The 20901-nt window shown below is 32.7% G+C and overlaps 2 protein-coding genes across 2 annotated transcripts; both read right to left on the reverse strand.

Moving 5' to 3' along the window:
* Nucleotides 1-15062: 15062 nt before the first annotated feature.
* On the reverse strand, nucleotides 15063-16231 carry LOC108663716 (uncharacterized). Its single transcript, XM_018129028.2, has 2 exons — nucleotides 15698-16231; nucleotides 15063-15620 (listed from the first exon to the last, which is right to left on the reverse strand). The coding sequence occupies exons 1-2, from the start codon at nucleotides 16214-16216 to the stop codon at nucleotides 15342-15344; spliced, it is 798 nt and encodes a 265-aa protein (XP_017984517.1). The 5' UTR covers nucleotides 16217-16231; the 3' UTR covers nucleotides 15063-15341.
* A 3218-nt stretch (nucleotides 16232-19449) lies between these two features.
* LOC18587024 (NAC domain-containing protein 101-like) lies at nucleotides 19450-19959 on the reverse strand. Its single transcript, XM_018128862.2, has one exon. It carries the CDS (start codon nucleotides 19957-19959, stop codon nucleotides 19450-19452), a length of 510 nt encoding a protein of 169 aa, XP_017984351.2.
* Nucleotides 19960-20901: the final 942 nt, after the last annotated feature.

Raw genomic sequence — 20901 nt, forward strand, 5'->3', positions numbered from 1 at the left:
ATACAAGGCAACTAAGTTCACATCATTGGATAAGAAAATCATAAAAAATTTTGGCATTAATTACTCTAGATCCTAAAATTTTCAAGCAAGCAAAAAAGGTAAATGATAAACTAATCCTAATTACTTAAATTCCAACTCAGCATGCAAATAAAATAAAATCCTATGTTCCCAAAGAATATCCATCCCCAGAAAAATAAATTTTAAACTCCACGAAATTGGAGTGCTACCAAGATAAATAATGTTTGCTGAGGTTGAAGTTTTGTCATCTGGATTACCAACCTAGCCAGAATTTGAAAAGACATTAAGAACAAGCTTAGGTTCACTCTTTATGAATGGGCCATAAAACATAATACCCTTTAAGTATTTAAGTCGTCTCTTAAGAGATGTTTAATGTTGTTGAGCTGGTTTATGCATGAATTGTGAAAGAACTTGTTAACAGTATAACTAATGTCAGGTTTTGTAATGGACAATCATTGTAAAGCACCAACTATTCTTTTGAATTTAGAAGGATCAGTTGCAGCAGAGCCATCCTGTAGTCTTAAGCTGAAAAAAGTGGAACATGGTGTGCTGGATTATTTTGCATTAGACATATATGTTCTTTGTAAAATGTCATTGATATATTTGTGTTGAGTCAAAAAAAGACCTTTGGATTGAGTATTTACTTCAACACCCAAAAAGTACTTCAATCGGCCCAAGTCTTTAAGAGAAAAATTGCTTTACAAGGTTTACACAAACTATGATAAAAAAGAATTTTCATTGCCTGTTAGAATTATATCATTTATATATACCAGCATGAAGATAGTAACATGGTCTTTGTGGAAGATAAATAGTGAGGTGTCAACAATTGAATTTTGAAAGCCATAAGATAATAGAAATGAGCTTAGAGCTCTATATCATAATCAAGGAGCTTGCTTAAGACCATAAATGGATTTCTTTAACTTTAAAACATAGCTAAGGTGTGTTTTGTTTGCAGGAAAAAGTGGTCGGTTCATGTATATTTCTTCAATAAGATCATGCATCGTTAACATCTACTTAATGGAGGGGTCATTATTTGGATAATGCCAAGCATGATACCAATCTGACTGTGACTGGTTTGACAACTAGGCTAAAGGTGTTCGTGTAATCAACTTTAGGCCTTTGATTAAAACCTTTAGCCACTAATCTAGCTTTATATTTGGAAATTAAACGATCAAGATGTCTTTTGATTTTAAAGATCTATTTGCATCCTATAATAAGTCTATTGATAAAGGGAGGAACAAGTTTCGAAGTACGATATGCATTCAGAGCCTTGAGTTCTTCAAGCATTGCCTATTTTTGCCAAGGGTCTTTAATTGCATGAGTGGCACTGGTAGGTTTAATAGCTTGAGGAAAGGGATGTTTAGTAACCATGTTTTTCTATTTAGTTTAAGGATATTGTTCTATGACCTAGTAACCATAGGATGAGTTTTTTGTGAAATAGGATTGAAACAATGTCTATTGAGCTAAAAAATGAAGGTTGAAGTGAAAAAGATACTTGATTTAATGAGGATGATGAAAGTGATTGAGTACATAAGTCTGCCACTTGTGGAGGAGCAATGTGAACTAATGTTGCTAATGGGTTATTGCAGAAATTGTTGGAAAAACAAAATATGGCACACAAGTAGGAAAGTCAGAATCTGTTAAGGAAATGGGAGATATGGCAAACAAATTCTTATCAATATGTTAGACACCGGAGAAAGGAAACTAAAACTCATCAAATAAAACAGGTCTTGATGTAAATATCTTGTGAGTGACATTATCTTTGCATAAGTAAGCACTATGGTGTTTGGGATATCCTATGAAGACACAAGGTTTGGGTTTTTTTTTTTAGCTATGCTTGGCATATGGATTAAACCATGGATAACAGAGATAGCTAAACACTTTCAGTTTATGGTAATTTGGTTGTTGTTTAAAAAGAGTTTCATAAGGACTTTTACCAATTAAAACTGAAGAATGCATAATCAGTTCAATAGGTGGACAACAACACTGAATGCATAGGACCAATATTAAAGTGGCATGGAAGCTTGATAAAGAAGGGGGAAGCCAGTTTCCATTATACTTGTTGTCGAATTTTTCACACAAGTGCACATTATCACAAATAAGTAATATAGTAGAAGTAGAGCATCGTTCTCATAAGAATTTGTTCCTAAATTTTTACGAAGTACTAAAATTTAATAACAAACCAATCTTATTTAAGTAACCAAAATTTGTAAAAGATTAATTAAAATAAACACTAAATTAACTATAAGAAATTAAATATATTTGAGAAAGACAATAAACTAAATACCTAAGATTATGGATTCATCCAACACTTCATCTGACACTAGCTTCTCTTATTATTTATCTTTCTTGGGTGATTTTACTAACCTAGAATCCAAAGCTACGTACAAGCCTCCATCAAAATACTTGCACGAATACCTAACTTAATTAGTTCACTATATGTTTATAGGAATCAATTAAATTAAGTCCATAAAGCTAGTGTTCTAATTTGGCTATATATGGCAATTGGCGTATGTCTACCTGAACAGCGAATCAAATCACCTAAGTGACGTGAACATATACTATTCAAACCTTAGTCCAATCTAAAATCTCTCTGTCTAGTTTCAATTAGATGCATACATTAATTAATTGTTGATCAGGCAATTAAAGGTATTAAGAACATATTTGAGTATGCAAAACTATATCCATTCATGATAAATAAAAGAGAAACTAATATAAAACTACATGTTGGAATCCATCATAATCCTAGAAAAATAAATTAGTTCATCATATCTAAATAAAACATTATCCAAAGAAATTTAGCCATGAATTCAAGTAAAAGAAAATAAGAATAACACAAAAGAGAGAAATAAACTAATATTGAAGCTTTGTTGATCTCGAATCTTTCTCAATTGTTCTTGTTCTCTTGCTTGATTTTTAGCTCCAAATCTCCAGAAAAGCTACTGTCATTCCTCCTCTTGAATGTTCTGAAAAAAGCTCCCTAAATAAGCTCCAAAAGACCTAATTTCCAAAATCTCGCAAAACACTAAATTTTTGAAAAGTCGTTTGGCACCGCGGCATTGCCTTTCTTGGCATCGTAGCATTGTGGTTGTATTCTAGCGCCACAACGGCTTGGTCTCAGGAATTTGTATGGTGCACTCCATTTGTCCAGTGCCACAGCCATGTTCTTCCCAGTGCTGCAGCCCTAACTTCCTCAGCACCACAGCCTTGAGTAACTCAAGGCCATGGCTTCCAATCAACATGCTGCCTTGTGCAGACTAAAATCATCCAACATCTTCCAATGCAATTTTCACCGTGATCTATTCTGAATTGGATCAAATGGTAAACATGAAAGTTGTAATCCATTCTTTTAGATTTCCAATGGATCAAAAATCTCATCAATTGGACTTCCATAGCTCAAGTTACCCTTGAAATATTGCAGCATGTACGAATGAAGCCATCACCATAATTTTGTGATTTTAAATCAAATGAACCTTTCTCATCAAAAATCCTAAAAAAGCAATGAGAGAAATCAACACTAACTATTCTTAAAGTAAATTAAAGCAAAATAAAGTAAAATTAAACTCAAATAACTTAAATTAACTACTCAACATGTAATTTAACTTAAACTAGAAAAACACCTAAAATGCTAAAATTAAAATCTAAAGTCTCAAAGATTTAATTACTTAAGCCTCTAAAATGTGTCAAAATTACTCTACATAATCGAGTTATTAATACTTTTGTGTTATGGTGCATATGGAAAGGTCTGAAGGTGTTGAATATCAGAAGAATTAAGACAGGACTTCAGTGTTTCATTTTTTCCTCCACAGTCTAAGTAAATGGAAATAATAGAGGAACAAAACTAGTTTTCCACCACTGATTTAAACTTAGGAAACAAAACTAAACCAGAAAAGAAGAAAGAAAGTAGTAGTGGCAACACAAATGAAGGGGAAGAAGACTAGCTTAGAGATAAGAAAGGGAAGAGAAATAAGATTTTAAGGTATTGGGGTATATATGGAGTCAAAAGATACCGTTTAGGAGAAAAAATTATGAGGGAGGAAGCAGGCAAGTTAGCCAAGAAAGATCCATTTGGTGGGGAAAAAACCAAACCAAGATCAGCTCAAGGCCCAATTTTGGACAAATTTGAACTAAACCCAGAATGTCAAAATGGCTATTTTTATTGGAAGTGCAAGAGCCTTTTTTGCATGGACTTCCTAACTTGACCTATGTCTTAAATCCTATTCAAAAATGTTTTATTCAACTTATATTTGCTATTCATGGTTGATGTCAATGTCAAAGTTACCTTCGGCTACAGAAGCATTTGCTTTGGGTATGGAAGCATAAGTCAGTTTTTGGTATCGGAAGTATGCTGATTCTTGAAGTTGTTGGTTTCATTTTTGATATGATGTTCGCACATTGAAAATCACTGTTATTGGATCATTAATACTATTAATCATCATGTTTGCAATTATAAAGTAAAAGATCAACTTCTGTTATGGATGGATCACATGTGCGACTTGGGCTCAATTTACATTAGAAGAGTGTATGCAATTTGTGTTATTTCTTGCTCTTATCATAATATCTATCATTCAAGTGGGATTTCAAGAAGACCACAAAAACTTAAATTATCTACTATCTAATGTATCTTAGTTGGTAAGTCTAACGGTAGCGTTCTTTCACTTCACTAGCAAACATAAACCACTTTCCTACATCGATTGTTAAGGTTAAGAATACAAATTAGATGATCTTCAGTCAAAGAATATGCCTACTCCCCATGATCCAAGTACAAATTAGATGATCTTCAGTCAAGGAATACAAAATCTAAACTCAACCACGTCAAACTATCAACTATCATCATTAATAACCATACATGCAACAACTCAACTTACCACTTCCAAACTTCCCCTCCTGACATGTCTAATTCAACTGCTTATCCTTAGTTGATTGTCATGATTGTGAAGATTGCTTCAAATGCTCATCTATGGTTTATTGTGATGACTCCAACTTATCTTGTAGTAGTCTATTCTGTCCAATACAATCAGCTGCTAAAACCTTTCAATATCAAAAAATAACTTTCACAATTGCCATGACCTTTCATCTGATCTAGATATCCATGAAAGAACAACACAAAAATCTGACTCTATTGCCAATGATTTTAGACCTTTCCATGAAGAAGAAGTGAAAAATTGTAAAGCAGTTTTAATTGCAAGAACTTCTACACAGTAAGATGCAAGCTCACCAAGGACCAAAAAAAAACCTACCACATCACCCCTCCACATGTCCCATGTATACATTTTTGCCACGTGTCTACTTCATGCTTATAGTAATAGTTTTATCTAATACTATGTTATCTCTATACTCAAACAAAAAGTAAAATTAATTATTATCAATGAAAAAAATAACAATGAAAACTTCTCATCCCATCAGTTATCTTTTTATTTTTCTCTCTATCACGTTATCTTTTTTTTTATTGTTTGTATAAAGTTAAAACCAATACTCCATATACTAAGCAGTATTTTATTTAGTAGAAGAAGGAGAAGGTGGTCCAGAACTTAATGAAAACCCTTCATTTGTTGATGGTGATCCAGACAAATGGGATTGATTACAGTTTCTTCTTCGATGGCATCTTCAATTAAGGTTTTAATATCAAGAGAATCAAGGGTTATCTGTGAACTAATCTGGCAATTTAATAGAAATAATGAAAAATAAATAACGAGAAAGAGAAAAAAATGAAAAGATAAGTGATAGGATGAGGAGTTTTTAATTTTATATTTTTTATTGACAATGATTAATTTAACTCTTTATTTGGATAAAGAGATATGACAAAAATTTATACGTGAAGCATGGAAGAAGGCATAAACAAGGGGCAGAGGATTTTAATTTGTTCTTTCGTTTTACTATGGAACAATTATTTTTATTGAAGAAAACAGGCAACCGCAGCTGCAATTGACGGACCAGAGCCTTAAGAAAGCTCTTTTCTTTTGGATTTAATAATTTTAGTTAATTTTAACCTGGTTAATGAATAAAATGATAAATCTGCTAATGGATGACTTTTGTTCTCTTCCTTACTAGTCTATAGATGACAGACAAAACAGAACAATTTTTAAAAATATATATAACGATTTATATAAAAAAAATATATTCACAATATCATTGAAAAAAATTAAAAAATTAATTGAATCTAAGAACAATTGCTGTTAAGTACTAAAATATTAGGATATTACTCATCAATTTCCTCTTTCTTTTTTTTTTGAATGGCAGGGTCATTTTATTGGAAATTAATTTGCTTATTGGATTTGTTTCTGTGTTTTTCACTTGTTAAATTTTTTAGATCGACATTTATATTCAAAATCAATTGATTATAAATAAGAGGTCCTTATTATATTTATATACTCAAGATACCCCTAATTTAACATATGTGAGATTTCTTTTATCTTCAACTAGTACTCCTTCTCAACTGTAGGAATCATAAACCTATCATATGACATGAATCAATGGAGAAGGGCCCAACAGATGAAGCAATGGTAGCTTGGAGTTTCTCACAAATGACATGAATATCAACTTCAATTGATCAATGAGGTGCCGTTACAAAGAAGGATCTTGTAGTTGCTCTCAAACAAACTCAATAAGCCTCCGGTTTTGTTCCTTAGGAAATTCAGCAATTTTAGAGCTTAGAAAATCATAATCTTCAAGTTTGTATTTCCTTTGTGTTAAATATAAACCCTATGAAGGAAGAGCAATTGCTATTACAAGGAAATATTTCAAGTCACCAAGATCTTTAAAATTTTACTATACAAAAAAATATATCTCCTAAAAAAATATGACTAAAACTTAATTTTTTTGTAGTGTATAAAAAATATTTCAATAAGATATTTTATACTTTCTTGTTCATTTTTTTTCATGTTGCTTTTTTATGATTTTGTTTATACCCTTTTTATATTTTATATTTTTCATTCTTTACTTTTCTTAAAAGTCTCATAGTTATTTTTCACTGGGGAAAATTTAAGGAAATTGTCACTCGCAACTTTCTTAAAAATTCCATTTAAGAGATTTTTCTAAATAATTTTATATTTTTACTAATATAAACTATGCCTCTTACCTTTAAGAGATTAGCAAAATTGAAATAAAATAAAAACTATGCCTCTTACCTTTAGATCACCTTGATTGTTTAATATAAAGTTAAATACTATAGAAAATTAGAATAAGGTTTTTACCTTTCCAAATGATATCTCAATCAAATGGATTCCTTTTGACTCTGAAAAATGTGAACACCTTCTTGCTCCTCTTGCTTTACTTCGCTTCTAAAGCTACTATCTCATCGTCTTGTGTACTAGGTAGCTTTCATGTTGACAGTGCCTTTTGGAATCAATGTTTTGGCCGAGAACATTGTGTTAGAATCTCTGTTCCATAGACATACCACTCTTTGTTCAATTCAGTAAGCTACTCGTGGTAAGAAGTTGCTGGTTTCTTCATTTCCTCAATGAACATTACTAGTAATCAGGATATGGAAAGAAGGGTATATTCTTTAAAGCATGACCGGTTGTTTGCTGTCAATCAGAATTAAGAATGCTTGACTTGAACTTGTGCTTTTTGTCACTTGCTAGAATCAAATTAGTAAGATTTACAAATATACATGTAACATTGTAATTTAGATATACAAATTTAGTAATTCATATGACTGAAACTGATAACCGAAATATCAACATGTCAAAACTGATTCATTTCATTGCTCCACTCTTTAGGCAGTTAAAATCAACCAAGAAAAATTTTGGTAGAGTAAACATGAAAAAGTCAATTTTAACCAAGTAAAAGATGAGGTAAAATATAAATTATAACTTTATTAATTGATGAATCAAGATTGAGAGTGATATAAACTTGAATTTGTGTACTGCAACAAACAACCTTATATACATGCAAAAAATCTGATCAATTTCTTTCTATATTTGCCATTTCTTACAATTTTAGAGTCCGGTGGATCTATATGCAAAAAATCCCCAATACTTAGATAAGAAACCTATTGGACAAATAAGGAAAAATAATCTATATGCAGAACCACAATGAACCATATTTAGCTAATGAGTTCTTCATCCATGTATCCTATAACTTGCTACTAATTTAGTTTTTGCTACCTGTTTGTTTTAAAGTAACTCCTGAACAACAAATTGTATTCTAGAATACCTTAAAGAGATTGTCCAAGAGGAAAGGTTTTCATTTTCCATTTTTGTTTTTGGAAAGTAGTAGTAGAGATTATTTATAGGAGGTAGGAAGAATTGAAACTCATAGATCAAGACATAAATATTCGAAACCATACAACATGCCATTGCTCCGAATGAACTCTTCAATACAATATTAAAGAATAATTGTTGGAAGAGGTAACGAAAAAGAGACCAAAAACAGAGCAAATAAAGAGAAAGTTGTTGTGCTTTTATTTCTTCTGATGTTCAATGATAAAAAAACAAGCAAATAGTGCCTATATATATACAGACTTGCATTTAACAAACAAAACAAAATATTCAGTCAAAAACAACCTACTACTTTTTTGACTTACTTAAATAAAGGAAACAAACTAACAAACCAGAGAAATACTCGGTCAAACTTTGAATCATATCTCAACACTCCCACTTGATTCAAAGTTACAAACTCGCATTTGCTTTCTGAAGTTCTCATGCTTTTCCAGCGGAAGCGCCTTTGTCAGTATATCAGCAACTTGTTCTTTTATATTGCAAGACTTTAACACAATTTCTCCATTGGTAACAAGACTCCGAATGAAGTGATAACGAACATCAATATGCTTTGTTCTGTTATGATAGGCTTGATTCTTTGTCATTGCAATAGCTGATGTGCTGTCACAGTAGATCTCTGTTGCTCCAACTTGCTTTTGATTAAAATCAGCAAGAAGTCTCCTTAGCCAAACTACTTGACAGGCTGATGCTATTGCTGCATATATTCGGCCTCTGATGTTGATAAAGCTACCACCTCTTGCTTCTTTGAACTCCATGAAATTGCTCCTAACCCAAGATTGAACAAAAAACCAGATATGCTTTTTCTATCAACCATGCAACCTACATGATCACTATCAGTGAAACCTATCAATTTGAAATTTGATACCTTGGAGTACCAAATTCCCAACTCTGCAGTTTCTGCTACATATCTTAAAATTCTCTTTGCAGCTCCAAGATGATTGCTTCGGTTATGCGTAAATCTGGACACAATTCCAACCGAGAAAGCAACATCCAGTCTAGTATGGGACAAATAGTTTAATCCTCCGACAAGACTCCTAAAATATGTTGCATTCACAAATTCAGCATTATCATCTTGACTCAATTTTTCATTCACATTCATGGGTGTAGCTTCTACTTTGCAGTTCACCGTACTAAACTTCTTCAAAAGATCCATTGCATATTTTCTTTGTGAAATAAAGATCCCATCAGAACCTTGTTTCACTTCAAGACCAAGAAAGTAATGCAATAAGCCTAAATCTGTCATTTCAAATTTCTTCATCATGCAAGACTTAAACTCAGCAATAATAAACTCACTAGAACCCATATAAATCATATCATCAACGTAGAGACATACCACCAGAAATTCATTTTTACCATTCTTCTTCAAATAAAGTGTAGGCTCATTTTCACTTCTTTCGAATCCATTTTCCTAAAAATAAGAATCAATTTTGAAGTACCATGCCCATGGTGCTTGCTTTAAGCCATAAAGCGCCTTCTTCAACCTGTAAACATTATCTTCATTGCCATTAACTATAAAACCTTCAGGCTGTGAGACATAAACTTCTTCTTCCAAGTCACCGTTCAAAAAAGCAGATTTAACATCAAATTGGTACATTGGCCAGTTTAATTAAGCAGCTAAGGCTAAAAAGGTTCTCACCGTTTCATAGCGTGCAACTAGAGAAAAAGTTTCATAAAAGTCAATTCCTTGCTGTTGGGAATAACCCTTTACAACTAGCCTTGCCTTGTGTTTTTGGATACTCCCATTTGCATGATACTTGGTTCTAAACACCCATTTGAGCCCAATAGCATTCTTTCCTTCTGGCAAGTCTACCAAATCCCAGGTCTGATTTTTCTGAATAGCCAACAGCTCCTCTTCCATAGCTTTGCACCATTCGTTCTTTTTTGCAACTTCTTCAAAGCAAATAGGATCTGAAACAAGCAAAGCAAAGGTGCAAGAATCATAAATTTCCTGCAAGGATCTGAATTTCCTTGGAGGAGTTTCACTTGATGAACTTGAAGATGATGATTCATTGCTTGTAGGAGGAGATGGATTACTACTTCTAGGAGTACTGGAGCTAGAAATTGTTGGTGCAGTATTATCTTCTAACACTTGAATATGTTGCTCTTTATTTTCTTTATTCCAAATCCATCTTGCATCTTCATTAAACACTACATCCTTGCTGATGGTAATCTTGCCACTAATAGGGTTATAGAGCTTATATGCTTTGGATTGAGAACAATAACCAACATAGACATATTTCTCAGATTTTTCATCAAATTTACTAGAGTGAGTTTTAACCAAAGCATAAGCTATACAACCAAAAACTTTTAAATGGCTTACCCTTGGTCTTCTACCTGTCCAAGCCTCAAATGGTGTTTGATTACAAACAGCTCTTGTAGGAGACAAATTGAGAAGGTATACCGCTATTGCGATAGCTTCTACCCAAAAATAAATAGGAAGACCTTTTGCTTGCATCATACTTTTGGCCATCTCCACCACAGTTCAGTTCTTTCTGTCAGCTATACCGTTCTGTTCTGGTGTGTGTGGTGTTGTAAGCTCCCTGCAAATCCCATTTTCCTCACAAAAAATGTTAAAATCAGTTAAGACAAATTCACCTCCTTTATCTGTTCGCAATGTCTTTATTAAAAGACCACTTTTTCTTTCCACAAGTGCTTTGAATTTCCTGAATCTATCAAAAGCTTTAGACTTCTTTTCCAAAAAATAAACCCAACTCATACGACTGTAATCATCTGTAAATAACAGAAAATATCGACTACCACCAAGAGATTCAATGTTCATAGGCCCACACAAATCTGCATGCACTAACTCAAGACACTTAGAGACTCTCCAAGCCTTTCCTATGGGAAAAGGTTTTTTGTTTTGTTTTCTATAAACACAACCTTCACAAAAGCCAAGATTCTCAAGTTTTGGTAAGCCAAAATCCATTTATTTTTTACTTAACAGCTTTAACCCATTAATATTTAAGTGCCCATAACGTAAATGCCACAATCTAGTCTCACTATCACCATTAGCAACCATAGCATAATTCTCAATCATTGAAACTTCCAATGGAAACATTTTATTTTTAGCCATTAGGACTTTAGCAATGATTTGCCCGGATTTTTTTATCTTTAATAGTGCAAAAACCATTATCAAACAAAATTGAGTATCCACTAATCATCAATTGCCCAATGCTAAGCAAATTATGAGATAAATCAAGAACAAGCATCACATCTTGTAAAATCTTATCATTACCTTGACTGGTATTAATGCTGATGGTACCTCTGCCTTCAACTCGAATCTTCTTGCTGTCTCCTAACGTCACATCTGTTTTATTGGACTCATCAAGCTCCTTGAATAATGACCTTGTTCCAGACATATGATTGGAACAACCGCTGTCCAAAAACCAAACATCGTTAGACTGCTCTTTCTCACAAAAAAAAGCCATGAACAGTTTACTTTCTTCATCTGGCTTCTCTACAAAAAATTTAAATGTTTAATTTTCATAAAAATAATGTTTTATTTGATATAATTGATTTGTTATATTAAATCTCACACATTTTCATCAATATTTTTATCTTTTTTTTTTACTTTTATAATTTTTTACATTAATTCTTACGGCTTTATGTTAAGGTTTTTCAACTACTAATTTTCACCATAATTATTTTTATCTTTACTATTATTCATGCATAGATTAAAATTGATAAACCGTAAAATACTTTAAATTCAAGAATAAAAATTTAAATGTTTTATTTCGTAAAAAATTATATTTATTTATTATAATTGACTTATTATGTTAAAACTCTTACATTTACATCAATATTTTAATAATTCTTTTTCCTCCTTTATAATTTTTTATATTAATTCTCACTGTTTTACATAAAATTTTTCAAGTATTAATTTTCATCATTTTTATCTTTACTATTATTCATTCATACATTAAAATTTGTAAGCCATAAAACACTTTAAACTCAAGAATAATAATTTAAATATTTACTTTCCTTAAAAATTATGTTTGTTTGACATAATTGACTTATTACGTTAAATCTCACGCATTTATGTTAATACTTTGACAATTCTTATTTCACTTTCGTAGTGTTTTATGTCAATTCTTATGGTTTTACATCAAGACTTTTCAACTACTAATTTTCACCATAATTCTTTATAGTCTTACTATTATTAATGCATAGGTTAAAATGGTAAGCCATACAATACTTTAAACTCAAGAATAAAAATTTAAATGTTTAATTTTCCCATAAATTATGTTTATTTGAAATAATTGACTTGTTACATTAAATCTCACACATTTACATTAATATTTTGACAATTCTTTTTCCACTTTTATAATTTTTTATATTAATTCTTACTGTTTTACGTCAAAGCTTTTCAACAATTAATTTTCACCATAATTATCTTTATCTTAACCATTATTCATTCATAGATTGAAATTTGTAATTCGTAAAACACTTTAAACTTGACAATAAAAATTTAAATGTTTAATTTTCTCAAAAAATTATGTTTATTTGACATAATTGACTTGTTACGTTAAATCTCACACATTTACAATTAATACTTTGACAATCTTTGTTCTATATTTATAATGTTTTATGTTAATTCTTACGATTTTACATTAAGACTTTTCAACTACTAATTTTTACCATAATTCTTTATATCCTTACAATTATTCATGCATAGATTAAAATTGCTAAGCCGTAAAACACTTTAAATTTGAGAATAAAAATTTAAGTGTTTAATTTCCCATAAAATTATGTTTTAAATTATCTAGTGTGAGTTAATGGGTTGAGCATAAGGTCAACACACAAATCCTAATAAGTAACATTCCACGTCATCTACTATATGGCAATAACAAATGCTTTGTTTTTTTCTTATTGTTCTTGTCATTTTATAAGTCTATTAAGCCATTTTCTCTTTTTTAGTCTTTTTTTATATTGGTACTGAGTAAAAACACCTAGGTTTTGTTTATGTGTGCTCAGTTGGTTTTACAATCCCTAGGTCACACATGAACCAAGGAATATTTTTTATATCTGTAGGAGGCATATATATTAAAAAGGGAATGAAAATAGTGTGAGTCGATTCTCCAAAATTTCTCTTTTGTTTAGCTCTGTTTTTCGCTTTCCTCTCTCTGAAAATTTTCTAAGTCTGTTTCCTATGATTTCTCTCAAAATCTCTACAATATGGTATCAATTATGGCAAGAAAATTTAGAACTTCAAATTTTCATTTTAGGTGCTAATAGTATCTAAAAGTGATATCTATATTCTATGTACAAAATTTAACCAAGATCATTAACAGTGAAAAGTGTATCATAATTTTTAATTAAAACAATCATTTAAACAAACCAGGTTCCTAAATGTAGCACAACCAGCAACAAGCTATTTTCTTGGTTGATGGTATCTAAATGACATGTTTAAATTGGATGATCAGAATTACATGAAAAAACCCTTTTATTATTCTATATTACGATGAAACTGAAATTACAAAGAGTCATATTAGGTGGGCATGGCTCCATTTCAGAGGATACACTGAACTTTTACTTATAACAAACACACACACTAAGCAAGGATATGCTTTGATCATAGCAGGCGTAAGACTGCTGGCTGTCAAATTTATTGCAATAGTAGCATAGTAGTAGTAGTGCAGCAATGCGGGCAGTGCACAATATTATATAGTTATTTTTGACAGCCTCACCCCGCAGTTTGATGAGCAAGCAAAGCCAGCTTATGCTTGCGGTGGTGGCTCCTCATCAGTTTTTGCTTCTGCTGGTGACTCCGTCTCAGGGTTTGCCTTCGAAAGTGTCGCCGTCATTATGGGCATAGAGCTGGTGGGAAAATAGAAAGATTGTTAACCGGTTAAAGCTTGAAGTGGTGGAAAATAGAAACTCTTTAATCAGTTAAGCAAGACAGTTAACTGGCTAAAGCTTTGCTGGGAAAAAAAATTATGTTTGAAGAAAGCAGCTGACAGGTGGCAAAATGACATGGTTTTATATTTTGTTTATTTCTTTAAAGTATGAAACGCTTGTCTAATGTGTCGTTTAGCAAGTGCTTTGTTTTTCTCTTATTGTTCTTTTTTTTTTTGAAAACTTTTTTCCTTATTGTTCTTGTCATTTTGTAAGGCTATTAAGCCATTTTCTTTTCTTTTTTTCCTTTTTTGTCTTTTTTAGATTGTTACTGAGCAAAAACACCTAGGTTTTGTTTCTGTGTGCTCAGCCTGTTTTTAGAACCCCTAGGTCACATATGAACTAGGGAATATTTTGCATATCTGTAGGAGGCATATATATCAAAAAGGGAATGAAAATAGTGTGAGTCAATTCTCTAAAATTTCTCTCCTCTTTTGCTCTGTTTTTTGTTTTTCTCTCTTTGAAAAACTTTCTAAGTTTGTTTCCTATAATTTCTCTCAAAATCTCTACAATATGGTATCAATTATGAAAGACAAAATTTAGAACTTCAAATTTTCATTTATGGGCGTTAATGGTATCTAAAAGTAATATCTATATTCTATGTACAAAATTTAACCAAGATCATGAACAGTGAAAAGCTTATCATAATTTCTAATTAAAACAATCATTTAAACAAATCAGGTTCCTAAAATGTAGCACAACCAGCAACAAGCTATTTTATTGGCTGATGGTATCTAAGTGACATGTTTAAATTGGCCAGCCTTAATTAAGTAACAAGTTCACACTTAAGGATATGCTGTTGTATAATTTATAGTTGATCTCCTATGGCTACGGATAATTTGATCATCATATTCTTATTTTAGTCTTATAGTAATAGTTTTGAAGAGTCCAAGAGATGTAGGTGGACTAAGCATTACGTGATCAGAATTAGATAATAAAAACCTTTTATTATACTATATTACGATGAAACTAAAATTACAAAGAGTCATATTACACTGAACTTTTACTTATAACAAACACACACACTAAGCACGGATATGCTTCGAACGTAGCAGTGTTAAGTCTGCTGGCTGTCAAATTTATTGCAATAGTACTATAGTAGTAGTAGCAGTAGTAGTGCAGCAATGCCGGCAGTGCACAATATTATTTAGTTATTTTTGACAGCCTCACGCCGCTGTTTGATGAGCAAGCAAAGCCAGCTTATGCTTATGGTGCTGACGGCTCAACAGTTGTTGGTTCTGCTGGCGGCTCAACAGTAGTTGGTTCTGCTGGCGGCTCAACAGTTGTTGGTTCTGCTGGTGCCTCCGTCTCAGGGTTTGCCTTCGAAAGTGTTGCCGTCATTATTGGCGTAGAGCTGGTTTGATCAATTACAACATCTGACGAGTATCCAAATTCATTACAGCTGCTTTCATCGTCAGATTTGGCAAGACTTTCTCTGATTTCATTCCAACCAACAACGTCGCCTTTAAAGATCTTAGTATAGACCTGCAATTGATAGATTAATGGTGTGAGTTGGTTTTAATTGTTTTATTGTATGTTACGGATGCAATACAACGCAATACCTTGTTGAGTTCATTTTTTGAGTTGCTCCAGGCAATTATCCACTTGTATTCTCCTCCTCCGAATACGTACTCAAGACCCCCACTTGAACCTATAACTGAACCTCCAAATGCGTCGTGCTTAAACTTAGGCGTCCCTTTATCTAGGATTTGTCTTGGGAGGTCCTTTGCATTCATATCTAACCCTTCCCAAAAGGTCTTGTCATCCAGCTTTAGCTCTCCGCCAGAGAAGTTCCTAAGGTTGCAGTCTGTGGATTCTGGAACATCCGTTGCAAATTGTATTGGATAGGCAGCCATGATAGTTTTGACTCTTTTGCTACTTTCCCGATTTCTATCAAGTAATTGGCATGGTGTGGACACCAGGACACCAGTTTCGTATCGCACTGCTGGATTGGATTTGGCAGCCATGATAGTTTTGTGATGTGTTTTGGTTACCAAATTTCTACGAAGCTGCTGGCACCCTGATAGTGGAACACCCGCTGCATATTGTACTGCTAGTGCTATTGCAGGAATGGTAGCCATGATAGGTTTGGTTATCAAATTTCTACAATCTTGGCTATTGCTTTGCTTTTGCTTGTGCTCCCAAACTTGCATATACACAATGCTTATATACTAGTTTGCAGGCATACAGGTTAGAGTTAGGTGAAGCTGTTTTACAAATGATAAAGTCATGAAGTGCATATGATTTGGCGTTATGGGTTTTGAATTATTGTTTTTGGCTCACATGTCCCATATTCAGATATGTTAAGTACACCTGCCTGCTAATATTAAATAATTAAATATGACCAAGACGAATGATTCTCTAGCACTGCTTTTGTCAAATGTGCATGTGAGTGCTAGAGCACCTATATATCCCTATTGTACTCTATAGAAAGCATAAACTTATCGTCTATAGAGTAACCAATAAAAAAACTGTACAATCAAAGATCGAAATATATCAAGACAGTGTCAATCTTATCAAGTTAACACCAAGCAGTAAGCAACTCTGATCCGTACCAATTTTATCCAATGCAACTACCTCATCAAATTTCTTCAAACACAGTCAATAATCCAAAAACTTGAAAGGCCTCCAATCCGAATTAACATTTTAGAAAACAGCAATGTTGGACAGTAATCTAATGCAGTAGTCACAGCTTTGCATAAACATAATGTTTATTACTAATCTAATCCAGCAAAACAATTGCATGTAATTCGAACAATAAATAATACCTAGTCAACAGGCCCATTTGTATTTAATTGGAACAATTTCTAGCATATTTTACCAGCTCGCAAGATGTGAAAATGTCATGAAATCCAGGAAGACGCATGGTTTGGAGGCGCTCTGGCCAATTAATTGAATATTTAAATCTTGTTCGTGGGGTTTAAAATTTATATTGTAGGTTTGTAGAATAATAATAATATTAATGTTACTACTTTTGACACCTCGTTTTGTTTGTCTTAATTTTCAATGAACTTCTACAGAATTATTTTAAAAAAACATTGATTTCAATGCATTTTACATTAAAAATTTTTAATTTATTTTATAAAATTGATGTTTTACATTTTTTTAATTTCAAAGATTATCATATGTGCAGTGTACAAGTTATTAATTAATTAATAATGCAATTAGATTCTTTAGGTGTCTACTAACTAGGATGAATATTTATTAATTCATATGTGCAATACACAGAGAAACCCTGCCTTTGTGCAAGTGGCTTAAAGTCTTGCTACTTGTTTCCACCCCCTAACATTAACCATGAGCAAGCACACACATGCTTGTCAATTGCTTTGTATATTTATATATGTACGTTTCTTTATAATTATCAATCTGTAATCTTACAATCGAAATGGATTCTTGGTGAGGATCTTTTACAAATACAGATCATGGGAAGGTGGTGGATGTGGATAGGATATATATTAGTCATCTGTAATAGTTCAATCAAACGAATATCTGTAATAGTTCAATGCCCTGATTCTTCACGCTTTCGTTAAAAGGGAGGGAAGCACTCCCTACCGGGCATATGCTTCAAGCTGCTGGCAAAGCAGATGACCATGGTCTAAGCAGGATAACAAAAGCAAGCTGCAGAAGCAGATATATACAACCAACACAAAATGGTGTTGGCAACAAGAGAACAACCAAGTGCTCAATCAGCCAAAGTTACTTCCATGGCTGCTGCTTGGCCAGAATCACACGAGAAGAGTATCAAATGCATCAGTACATACCATCTCTGCTCTGCTGCTGCCTTCGTTTCTCTTCCATGGAAGTGCCTTCAACGATTGTGATAAAGACAGCTATATACAGGAAGAAAAGATTTACAAATGTCCCCATTTTGTTTGGTGGTCTAGCAAGTAAGATAGAAGAGAATAGAATTGCTCCAAAAAGAAGATAAGTTGATTCTCATTTATGATGGAAAATCTCTGTCATATAACTTTTTATAAAAAAATAGGCATGTCTACCAATTAGACTATGCTTTCCACTAAGCTTAGTTAATTTCCATCAACTTCAATGTGAGAAAACACTACTAGGGCTACCACTTTGAAGCGAATTCTACATCATGAGAGGTTCTCACTATGAACATGATGAGAAGTAGCTATTTTTGAGCAGCAGAGCAATGGTGATGCATATTGCTGATTGCATCTCAACTAGAGAATCACCTGAAAAACCAATAAAAGGCAAGACTTTAACGCCTAAGGTTTAAGAATGCTTACTTATGTATGTAGTTTCTATCATGTGTAATTAGTAAGATGACAAACCCATTGCTCATGCTCCATGGCATCTCTAGGAGCCTACTGCCTACTATTATCAATTAATAACTGTATTATACAATTACATTATTCTCAGTTACTAATAAGTACAATCAACATCATTTACAGCATCCGCCATCTTTACCTTTGTGATGGTGGGTTTACTCCACATAGGCGGCCAAAGTGATATGATCAAGTCATGAAGTGCATATGATTTGGCGTTATGGTTTTTGAATTATTGTTTTTGGCTCACATGTCCCATATTCAGCTATGTTAAGTACACCTGCCTGCTAATATTAAATTATTAAATATGACCAAGACGGATGATTCTCTAGCGCTGCTTTTGTCAAATGTGTATGTGAGTGCTAGAGTACCTATCTATCCCTATTGTACTCTATAGAAAGTGTAAACATTATCGTTCATAGAGTAACCAATAAAAAAAATGTGCAATCAAGATCAAAATATATCAAGACAATGTCAATCTTATCAAGTTAACAGCAAGCAGTAAGCAATTCTGATCAGTGCCAATTTTATCCAATGCATCTACTTCATCAAATTTCTTTAAACACAGTCAATAATCCAAAAACTTGAAAGGCCTCCAATCCGAATTAACATTTTAGAAAACGGTAATGTTGGACAGTAATCTAATGCAGTAGTCACAGCTTTGCATAAACATAATGTTTATTACTAATCTAATCCAGCAAAACAATTGTATGTAATTCGAACAATAAATAATACCTAGTCAACAGACCCATTTGTATTTAATTGGAACAATTTCTAGCATATTTTACCAGCTCGCACCCTTGCAAGTTGTGAAAATGTCATGAAATCCAAGAAGATCCATATGATTTGCAGGAAAATCCATTGAAACCTTAAGAAAAGATAGCAGAATTCTACGGAGAGAGATACATGACTTTAATTGCAATCATATTATAAATTGAAATATATATTACAACTTGAATTTAAATCTCTAACAAATAATAAACCCTAACTCTTACATTGAATCTCTAGTAAATACTAAACCCTAACTCTCATGTAATCAGCTTTCTTCTTTTCTCAGCTTTTTTCTCCTCACGATCATTCTTTCTCAGTCGACAAAGCACGTAACCTTGATCATTCTCAGGTACCAAATTCGTATTCAAACTATACTCATGCATGATCCACTGACCAACTTGTTGCGGCACTCCACCCTCATATCGGAACCTTCTCTTGAACCCCAAAGGCTGTGTTGCTGACAATTGAGAATATATTGGCTTACCCGAATCTTCACCCATCCACGTACCAGTACCAACAGAACGGTTGATCCTTGAACCGTTTTGAGATTTCTTCTTTAACTTAGTGAAGAAGTAGAGATCCTCATCGGATTGAAGGTTACACCCACCATGCAAATCCCATATTTCCCAAGGTTCTTTCTCTCCATATAAGTCAAAATCCTTGATTTGGACTTGATCAAGATGCAGCATAGACTTGCTAGTGACTTTGCTGAAGAGATAGCACATCATCGACCGGTCAGAAGGCTTAAAGCCGAATCCCACGAACATGGCAGCAGCAGTATTGTCGATGGATGATTGCGGAAGGGAAAGCAAAAGATTTACACAGTGCTTAGTAAGAAGAGTGCAAGAAAGGAAAACTTGGAGGTTGAGATGTTAGAGAATGATGATGTGAAATTTCAGTGGGAAAGTGGAAGCACTCAAAGCCGTAGGAACGTGTTTGAATACAACATGGTGTCTACAAAAGCGGTGGAAGTTTAATTTGAAAGAGAATTCTGAAGAAGGGAGGAGTCTTCCAAACGTAGATTCCCATTAAAGGACACACTTGTGGACAGCAAGGACAAGAAAACTACAAATGTAGAGTTACTGTTGATGAGTTGCTAATCTTATATTTTACGAAGTAGAAAAGCATAGATTATTAACAATTTTCTAAAATTAATAGAAATTAATACTTACGTAGGTGGAAATATTAATCTTCTATGTTAATATTGTAAACCTTTTGCCTTTCAAAAAAAATTGTACACCTTTGGGAAAAGACATAAATTAAGAATAGGGTTAAATTAATTTATCAATTTAACTACAACAATTCCTATATGAGGATTTTCATCAGTTATGAACAACTTTTGTTTTTATGAATAATAAAATTGTTAGAATGATAATTTAATATAATAATAATAATTTTGTTTCCTTTTTGTTCCAAAAAGAAGTCTACAGATATTATTAAAAGATAAAAATTTCCAATTTTAAACAGATCCTAAGCATCCACCTTTTGAACTCACTTTGCTTCTGTTGTAACTAGAAATTAATTGAATATAGTCTTGTTAACCCTTTTTAAATTTTAATACTCCAATGGTTTTAAATTATTTGCATCAATCAATGTGGAGGTAAATCCACTGAAACCCTAACAAAAGAATGCAGAATTTTACAGCTCCAGGGAGACATGGCTTTAATTGCAACCATTTTGTAAATTGAAATATCCATTACAACTCGAAT

Source organism: Theobroma cacao, chromosome 10, assembly GCF_053813885.1.
Source record: "Theobroma cacao isolate CCN51 chromosome 10, ASM5381388v1, whole genome shotgun sequence".
Taxonomy (NCBI): domain Eukaryota; kingdom Viridiplantae; phylum Streptophyta; class Magnoliopsida; order Malvales; family Malvaceae; genus Theobroma; species Theobroma cacao.